Source organism: Rhagoletis pomonella, unplaced genomic scaffold (genome assembly GCF_013731165.1).
Source record: "Rhagoletis pomonella isolate Grant_MI unplaced genomic scaffold, Rhpom_1.0 Rhpom_scaffold_00013, whole genome shotgun sequence".
Classification (NCBI taxonomy): domain Eukaryota; kingdom Metazoa; phylum Arthropoda; class Insecta; order Diptera; family Tephritidae; genus Rhagoletis; species Rhagoletis pomonella.
Genome location: NW_023458567.1, coordinates 3,860,308 through 3,869,649, shown reverse-complemented (window position 1 = coordinate 3,869,649; position 9,342 = coordinate 3,860,308). Strand labels below are relative to the sequence as shown.

Sequence of the window (9,342 nt, the reverse complement as noted above, 5' to 3'; positions counted from 1 at the left end):
CAGAAAGAGTCTACCCTCCATTTGGTCCTGCGTCTGCGTGGTGGTATGCAAATCTTCGTCAAAACTCTTACTGGCAAAACCATCACCTTGGAAGTTGAACCATCCGACACAATTGAAAACGTCAAAGCCAAAATCCAGGATAAGGAAGGTATTCCTCCAGATCAACAGCGTTTGATTTTTGCCGGTAAACAGTTGGAAGACGGCCGTACTTTGTCCGACTACAATATTCAGAAGGAATCGACTCTCCATTTGGTGCTTCGTCTTCGCGGAGGCGCATTCTAAATTTAAATGGAAACAACCAAATTCAAAATTCAGAGTATTCATGCATCTCGTTAATTTAGCTCTATTTTGTATTTTAACGCTTTAAATCAGTTCTGAGTAAAAATTGAAATATACCGTTTTTTATGTTTTAAAAGAAAATAAATTTTCTGATGCATTATATGAGGAAAAATTTGTTATTTTATTGGTTGGATCTGTTTGTTTATCTAAAGATGACTGGACATTTTCCTAGGTAGGTATTATTTCAGCATAGGAATGTAAAATATCTTGCAAAGCTGGTTTGAAAAAGTGGGCGTGGATAAAGATCTCATTAAACAATGGTTCGAATACAGCCTTGGTTTTCCTGCTTAGGCAAAGGTGGCATCTTTTTTCCTTGAAGTCCGATGAGATTTGGCGATTTTAGAAAAGAGCATTGATTAGGCATATTTTGATTTAGGCCTCGTTTTTTTCTTGCAAATGGGTCAGTTCGTAAATGCCTACTTCAAAAAACGGCGCTTTTCATTTCTAAACTAATTGTTGGAAATGTCCAGCAAGCATACGGTACGTTCAGAAATGCATCAAGCCAAAGCATCAGTCTGGGCCTGTGCGAGGTACGTAATAAAAGCGGCATTACTGCCGTTGTTGCAACTGCTCAACTGATAATACATTGCTAGAAATTCACACAGAACGTGATACTTTAATAATTTGCTCAACACTGCGGTTGTGACTGCAAACTCGAACAACTAAGTTCCAATTAGGCATTTAACCGTGGTTGCGCATATTGCGCATTTCCATCAATTATGGTTCAGAAATAAATGCGTCTGATGCTTTGGCTTGATGCATTTCTGAACACACCCATAATCACGTTTAGACTGGACTCACACAGAGAAACTTTTATTGCTCATTTTCGGCAACTTCTCGGGAAATGTTTAGTTATTGGCCCATCGTTTTTGGGGTGGGGGGGCGGAGGGGGAGGGGGCGTGGCCCCCCAAACCCCCCTCATTCGAAAGGGGCCAGTCGCCACTTTACGAAAAGCCCCACCCCCTCCTTGGGGACCTCCCACAGACCCCTAGGGAACCATTTGAAAATGGGGTAAAAACGGCATTTTCCGAGGCAAACTGAGCAGTTTGAAGTGGAATATAACCCAACTAACAGAATGTGTGGGGTTTTTAAATAAAAAAAGTTATCCCAAGGTGGTTATCAGGCGAATAAAGGAGGGATAAACACCTTTCGCAGAGAACACCTTTGTGCGTAGGCGGCCTTCGGCCGCACTTAGGGATTATAACCCTCAGGCAGTAGAATTCTCCTTTCTGTGTAGCCAAAGAAGGGGGGCTGAACACCTTTTTGCAGAGAACACCTTTCTGCGTAGGCGGCCTTCGGCCGCACTTAGGGATTATAACCCTCAGGCAGTAGAATTCTCCTTTCTGTGTTGCCAAAGAAGGGGGGCTGAACACCTTTTGCAGAGAACACCTTTCTACGTAGGCGGCCTTCGGCCGCACTTAGGGATTATAACCCTCAGGCAGTAGAATTCTCCTTTCTGTTTTGCGAAGAAAAGGAGCTGAATACCTTTTACAGAGAACATCTTTGTATATTTTTAATGCTTACAGGGTTATATCCTATTTTCTTTTGTCTCTCATTCTTTTGCATATTTTGGAGTTTGACAGCTGAACTACGCCATTTAATTTGCATATGCAACAAAAGTCAGACGCATGATTTAGAAGGTGTTTTTATTTAATAAATTGTGATTAATTGGTTAATATTAAAGTTATAAAGAAAGTTATAGCTCATCGAGTAAAGTGTAAAGTGAAGGAGAATATAAAAATATATTGCTGATGTAGCTGCTTTAAGGAGAATAGGAGTGATAAATTTACGCTAATTTCCGAATTTTACAAAAAAGGGCATATTTCAAACCCAATTTGTAAATAAATTAGTGACCCACAATTACAATAGTGGATGTTAAAATAATGGGTAGACCCTTGGCTACAAGTGTGTGCAATTTTTTTTTGGATCGGGTCACCCCTTTGGACGCAATACCCCGAAATAGGTGGGCCACTTACTAAACAGTACCCAACTTCTCTTTGGTGTTGCCCTTCGCGTTCACACAGCAACTATTTTGTACACAATTGTTGTCAGCTGTGTACCGCCAACTTGAATTGCTCAGACGAACGAGACCACAAAGCATGTTGCCCAAGCACGAGCTACTCGTCGCCGTTTCCCGCAAACTTCGAGTTGTCGCAATTGTTGCTGTCCGCAAACTTGAATTATAGCTCAGTCATTCATATTTTGCGTTGCACTGCATAGCATGTCATTTCTCCATGTCTTCACATAGAAATCCAAACCAACGGACATGTACATATGTAATGCTGTGCGATAAGTAGCCGCTTACACACAAAGCGCATTTAATAGATTTCTTATGTGACAACTCTTATGCAACGCAAAGTATGTATAACTGAGGCATTACTCAGACGTACGAGAGCACAAAGCGTGTTGCCCGTGTACCAAGGCGCATCCATATAAGGTGGTGGCAATTGCATATAAATAAAAGTCCCGTTTATTTTGTTATTGATTTTTGGTACTTCAGGATGTCAAAACGAAAGGGAATAGGAGATAATTTTCGCAATTTCGTTTTGTTGACATCCTAGAGTTATGCCATTTCGTCTTGGATGACATTGTCTCGTACTAGTGTAGAGACGAAAATATCCAATCAGCTACAAGCTTCGAGTTGGCGCAAAAAAAGTTTCCGTGTCTGAACATCGACTAAGCAACTCAGCTGACTAGCAGCTGTCATTCTTTATTTGAGTCTTTTGGAGATTCGTTTGCTGCTTTTGGGTCATCCTTGCTTTTGGTGCGTGTTGTGTAAAAAGCTGAAAATTCCAAGTTATAAATTCCGGTTCTATTCATAATAAAATGGCGGCACCAAAAACATATAACCTGGAAGCTGTGAAGCAGCATAATACTCCAGATGATCTCTGGATAGTCATCGAGGGAAAAGTGTATGATGTGACAAAATTCCGAAACGAGGTATTACAAAGATTAATGGACTTTAATTTGCGTACATTTATGTTCATGTGTGTATATAAATATGCATAAAATAGCATCCTGGAGGCGAAGAAACGCTGGACGAAGTGGCTGGTCGCGACGCAACACGTGATTTCCTGGATGTGGGGCATAGCCAAGAGGCGAGGTTAGCAAATTATTTAAAAATACGCAAATGACCTACAGTTAGTTCTACAACAAAAATTCCAAAAATCTGAGTTCCAAATCTTGTACAAAATTAAAGAAAATTATGCAAAATTTCATTCAAATATTGCAATTTTTATTTACATTCTTTAGAAAAAAGTTTACTACGCATTTTTTTAACCCATTCAATTTTAGTACAATAAAGTGCAAGTATAAGGAAGCTAGGACCTACCAATGATTTTTGGTAATTTTTTTTTGTTTAAGGTGTCGCACATTTTTTCCATATGAAAAAATTATCGAACATTATTTTATAAAAATTTGCTGAATTTTTTTTAGTTTTGCATAAGGTTTGGAACTCTGTTTTTTTGGGTTTTTTGTTGTATAATTAACCATATTTTTATAAAAAATTAGCCAAAAATAAAGTTTGCCGGTATTGTAAAAAATTTGCTGTACCTAAACTTTATTGACTGATTACATAAATAAAATTGAAATTGCGTGATATTTTCTTTTCAGGCAAATACTGAAAAAGTACTACATTGGTGATCTGGAGGCCAGCGACTGGACAAGTAAATTACCAGTAAGGTAAGTGATCTGCTCCTTTTGATAGCATAAAAGATATTGCGCTTGCATGTTTTACGTATTTAATTAATAAGTAAAATAAATTTATATTTCATGTCATTCTAAACTAACAAAAAATTGCGTGATAAGCACGTCATAATGGCAAAAGTGGGCTATAATTGATTAGAAAAAGAACAAAGACAAAAAATCTGCAAGGAAACCCGGTTTGGTGAAACTGCTAAATTTGAAAAGCAACAAGAATCTTGAAATGACAGTGTCTCCATTAGTTTGGCCGTAATTAACCACCCAAAAATGATCCAATCCTCTACTTTGCTCACAACAATCAATTCTTGGTGGCCATGCATGCAGTTTATTCATTTGCCATAATTAAATTCGCATTGTATTATACATAACTGCGCAGCAAAAACAATGATCGCAATATAATAGTCCAATATTTACATATCCATTTACATACGCATATACACATGTATAAATATTCAGACGATTACGTCATAATAGTAAAGGTTCTGGACAATTGTATGTAAATCATAAAGCTTTCATTTTGTGTATGCATTTGCAGTATTCATTTACTAAGGCCTGCTTAAGTGTTCTTCATAAAGCCATATAAATTCATAAAAACTCATTAAAATGCATCTCTTGATATTTGAACTCTTATCAAATTAAACTGATAGCCGTACGCCCTCTTGTTGCAAATATTTAAAGCCTCAACTGATAAACACCCCTATTGCGAGTCTTCACTATTAGTAGGTAAACGACTGTCAGTCGATTATCGATTATCCGTGGTTTTCTCAAAGTCGTTTTCTCGTTCAATAAGTGAATGAGAATAGTTTATAGTCGCTCATCCTTCTACAAACAAGCATTTAAAAATAAAAGTTATTCACAGACGCTTATTGAACGAGACGCTTATTGAACGAGAAATCGAAATACCATGGAAAAGCTATAATCGAATAAGAGTCGTTTATCTACTACTAGTCGACACTCGAAATAAGGGTGAAATACTAAGCATAAGTTTTATAAAATGGCTAAAACGAAAAAATACTTTTGTATGCCCGTTCCATCGACATTACTTTGGAAAGCGCTATTAGACTATTCTTTATAAATATTGTAGCCTGCTAGCTTTTATTATCACTTTCAATTAGGAACCAGTTTATTCTATTGTAATATTTGAAAACCCAACCTTGTACATATCGAGCTCTAACCGTGAAAATAAGGTTACCGACATTTCTGCATCAAAAAGAAAAATTTGAGAAAGAATGTCGGTTACGTTATTTTCGCGGTTAGGGCTGGATATGATAATCATCGTGCACGGCCATTACTATACAATACAATATAGTTTTGTGTTCATTATTAGTAAACTCCTAGGATTAATTAAAATTATATCTTTTATAGTTTCAAATATTTTTCTACCAAAAAAGTAAAATTTTGTAAATCATAAAATCATGCGTAAGTTTAACCATAATTTGTATGCATGTTTACCTAATATAAAATGTTTAAATAGCTGTGATTACACTTTAACTCAAAACATCTGAACATCAACACTTTCATACGGCACACCTCGCGTTCGTGGGTTTTCTTTGTTTTTGTCTTTGTTGGTTGCTTTGCTAAAATACGATTTTCTTTTACTGCTTCCCAAACATAAACCAAAACAGCACGCCATCAGTGTCACCTACAACACCAACACCACCAAGCCAGTCGGCAATAATTACGCCGGAAGCGACGGCCACGCCCACTGTTGGCAAAGAAGTTGTTGCACCGCCAGAAAAGCAATGTTGCACGCTCGCTTAAATCCGATCGCATGAACTATCTGCTTAATCTTTAAATGAAACCAGTTTTCGAATTGCTCTAAAAATTTATGTATATGTTATAACACTTTACAAGAACTTAACGCATTTTTTAAACTCAATGTGTGTCGTACCAAATTCTAGAATTTTAACACATTTTTTCCTCCTCAAATTCACAACAGACATATTTGCTGTGCCGTTGGAGCGTTCGCTACTGGTCTGCTCCTGGTTATCATCATTCGCAAAGTTTTAGCCGGCAAGTGAAACCAATAAAATTTGCAGCAAGTACAATGACACCGAAAATTTAATTAAAACGAACTGGAACTGCTAGCTAAAATGCCACAAAGTACTCAACATTTCCATAAATAGCCTGACCTGCAGGAAAAGTGTAATATACAATATGTAGTCGTAATTTTGTATAAGAGTTGTTACTTAGTGCAGTTATTAAAAAAGAAAATGCACGTACGATACGCATTAATATGAAAAGTAAAAAATATTTATATGAAAAATCAAAAACAAGGGGAAATATATACGAAAATCCGGTTCATTTAGCGGAAGTTGTAACAACGGGGATATAAAATAAAAACCGTGTATGTATATATACGAAATTTCCATGTATTTCAATTCAAACTCTTTTATATTATTTGTATGTGACTCATATTTATTTTTATTACTTTTATTCAAAAAGGTATACATAGTGATTCGTTTGGAAGAATATATAAAATTTTAGTTCAATTCAAGCCAACACCCTAAACGCTACACTTTAAATACCAATTTCTTCAAACTCAGTTCAAAGCTCCCAGCCATTCAACACTCTCCACAATTTATCATGCGAAATTTAAAACAATCATACGTCGTTAACACAGGTAAAGTCCCATATCTCTCGCGCATATCCTCCTTTTCAAGCTGCATCCATGAAGGCCTCGTTCAGCACCTTTAGATTGCGCTCATTCACCGCATCATGCAGCTCGCTGCGACCCATCAGCGAAATTACCATTTTCAATGTACTCCAAATGGACTCTGACATCTGTGCTTGACCCCCACCTATGGCACCCGCGTCGGCTGGCAAATCTCGGGTAGCTGCTGAGCTGTCTGCCTGCATATTCAGCGCTGTGAGCAGATGTTCAACCGCTTGCTTGTACGCCTTCAGATTCATGCAGCATACGCCGACGTTGTAGCGCACACGAATGAAACCCGGTTCGAGTTGTAGCGCCCGCTGGTATGCTTCCACTGCCTCTACAGAACGCGAGCCATTTGCTAAGCTGGCGCCTAAGCGGTTCCAGACTTTAGCATTCTGCGGATCAACGTGCAGCGCAGCACGAAAGCAATCGACTGCCTTATCGTACTCGGAGGATAGGTTGTAGAGCACACCCAAAGCTTCCTGAACGTCTGCGTCTACCACCTGTGGATTCAAGCGCACCGCGTCGAGAAATAAATTCTGTACAGCTTCTAGTTTACTACCCGTAACCAGTGAGGAAGCTACACCGCCGCCATCAGTTTGCAATTCGGGATGCTGCTGTAATAGGTGTTTGTATTTCGGATTAACCTGCATCCAGTTGACCAGCATGCGGAGTGCTTGACTCTGCAGGCTCTCATTAGTGTAGCAGACGGAGAGTGCCATTAACACACGATTGTTGTCCGGTCGCAGCTCCAATGAACGCTTCAATGCAGCTATGCTTTGTGGATCCATTTCGTTCTCAGCCTGCGCGAGGCCCAACAATTCCCATGCTTCCGCGTTTTCAGGCTCCTTCTTGGCAGCTGCTTCGAAGCAGAGTACTGCGCTTGGTATGTCGCCCCTTTGCATATACTCCTTGCCCTTCTCCAAAGCGTTTTCTAGCATAGACATCGGGTTTTCCTCGGTGAATTCGTACTCTTTGTAAGGGTCATAATTTTCGCCATATTCGGATAACCAGGGATGCTCAGAGCTCTCAGATAATTTTTGCCACTCATCCTGCAGGCGCTGCCAGAATGCCTCATTATAGCTGCTGGTAGATTGCTGTCTCTCTCGCGCACTCTCTTGATAATCTTTGATCCAGTTCTCGATATACTCGTTAGTTTGCGTTTGTGGTAACACATTTTCAGACCCTTCGTTGGCTTCCTCAAAAAACTTTTCTGTACTGGGCTGATAGGGCGGACAAATGGCAAGGTGCGGCGGCGGGAGCGGCTGAAGTGACATACTGGGCGCTCTAGGCAAATGCCCAATTAAAGACGCGGATGTGCCTGGTGCGTCTTCATCGAAAAACTCACGCACAAGAACCAGCTGCTGCTGCTGTGGCTGCATGTGCACCATTTGTGGAGCAGGGGCAGGCAATGACTTTTGCTGTTGCATGTTGAACTCCTTAAACCACTGATCCCTAGTTACATCGTCTATTAGACTTGGCGCCGGTTGAAGATGCTGCACACCCATGGTATTTGCCTGTTCAATTTCACGCATCTCTTCTAGTAGTGCGTTCATTTGAAAAGACTGTGGTGGTGCGGCCACTTGTCCTAGAAATTCACTGACCATTTGTTCATCAGGTCGCATACTGCGTTCAAATTGGGCATTAGTGAAGCCTTCATCCTTACGACCGGCATCTCGTGTGAATTGGCCACCGAGTTGCATGAGCGGATTAACGCCACCACAATCGCCTTCAACAAGTTGCCTCAGCGACATCTTAAAAGTCGTGTAAATAGAATATTTAGGAAAATAGAAGTTGTACTGAGTGTTTCTTTAAAATGTCGCCAATAATTCCGAAGAACTGCAAAGGATTCTCTACTTGATTGATATGCAAAGTCTAATGTCCACAACAAAATGTAAATATTTTGACAGTTCCGATAAATAGCAACAATTACCAGCTGATTTGGAGATATCGATAAAGATATGTAGACTTGACAGTATCGAAATAAAGTCGATAACAAATTAACTGTTAATCGTTTCCTTTCCCTGATTTTGTATAGATTTTGTTAATAGCTTTGTTTCTTAACAGATAATTATCACAAATTTTACTGGATTCTGCTGGAAAGCGTTTCTTAACACAAAAAAATTTGCAGAAGAGAGCCAAAAAGAGAGCGTGAAAAACCGAGAGAGCTTCAAATTTCTGCTGGCGAAAGTTCTGCCAACGGAAATTTGCAATATGTTTAAGAAGCAGTTGTTCAAAACGCACAAGGAAAAAGTTCGCAAGTTTATTTTACTTCGTTTTAATAAAACAAAATGAGTGCATCATTATCAAAACACAATAGCGGTATTCTCTGAGTCTTGCAAAGCCCTTGCACGGTGCACGGATTGCACGGTTTGCAAAGCTGTCCAATACGAAAACCGGTTTTTACCGTGCAATCCGAGCAATCTGTGCACCATGCAAGGGCTTTGCAAGACTCAGAGAATACCCCTATTGAAATATTGCAAAATGTAAGGATTTGTGCAGATTTGTGCATGCATTTGAAGATGTATGTGTGTGTGTGTGTGTGTATACTGTGATTGCTACTGTCAACAGTTGTAAAAAGTTAAGAAACACTCCTAATATCAACTTAAATTTTCGTAAAATCATGTTTTTTTTTTTTAAGCAAT

The 9,342-nt window shown here is 39.1% G+C and overlaps 3 protein-coding genes across 9 annotated transcripts in view; 2 read left to right on the top strand and 1 right to left on the bottom strand.

The window, feature by feature from the left end:
* The window catches only part of LOC118748526 (polyubiquitin-B), a 3,912-nt gene extending 3,507 nt beyond the window's left edge, over positions 1-405 (top strand). For all 3 annotated transcript variants that reach the window (XM_036483038.1, XM_036483039.1, XM_036483040.1), the window contains exon 3: positions 145-405. In XM_036483038.1, coding sequence (XP_036338931.1) covers positions 145-282 — 138 coding nt within the window. In that variant the 3' untranslated portion in view covers positions 283-405. The remainder of the gene's footprint in view (positions 1-144) is intronic.
* Positions 1-8,745, bottom strand: part of LOC118748525 (peroxisomal targeting signal 1 receptor) — a 22,486-nt gene extending 13,741 nt beyond the window's left edge. Inside the window, exons 1-2 of one of the 3 annotated variants that reach the window (XM_036483037.1) lie at positions 8,631-8,745; positions 6,426-8,451 (exon numbers count right to left, since the gene is read on the bottom strand). In XM_036483037.1, coding sequence (XP_036338930.1) covers positions 6,700-8,451 — 1,752 coding nt within the window. In that variant the 5' untranslated portion in view covers positions 8,631-8,745 and the 3' untranslated portion in view covers positions 6,426-6,699. The other 2 variants (XM_036483035.1, XM_036483034.1) reach the window with 2 other exon arrangements.
* On the top strand, positions 2,863-6,076 carry LOC118748528 (cytochrome b5). 3 transcript variants are annotated; one of them, XM_036483042.1, is made up of 4 exons: positions 2,863-3,279; positions 3,354-3,442; positions 3,952-4,020; positions 5,667-5,925. In XM_036483042.1, the coding sequence occupies exons 1-4, from the start codon at positions 3,166-3,168 to the stop codon at positions 5,800-5,802; spliced, it is 408 nt and encodes a 135-aa protein (XP_036338935.1). In that variant the 5' UTR covers positions 2,863-3,165; the 3' UTR covers positions 5,803-5,925. The 3 variants fall into 3 exon arrangements, with proteins under 3 accessions (XP_036338935.1, XP_036338936.1, XP_036338937.1); XM_036483043.1 differs by lacking the exon at positions 5,667-5,925 and adding an exon at positions 5,981-6,076 and having other exon boundaries at positions 3,044-3,279; XM_036483044.1 differs by lacking the exon at positions 5,667-5,925 and adding an exon at positions 4,147-4,496 and having other exon boundaries at positions 3,044-3,279.
* Positions 8,746-9,342: the final 597 nt, after the last annotated feature.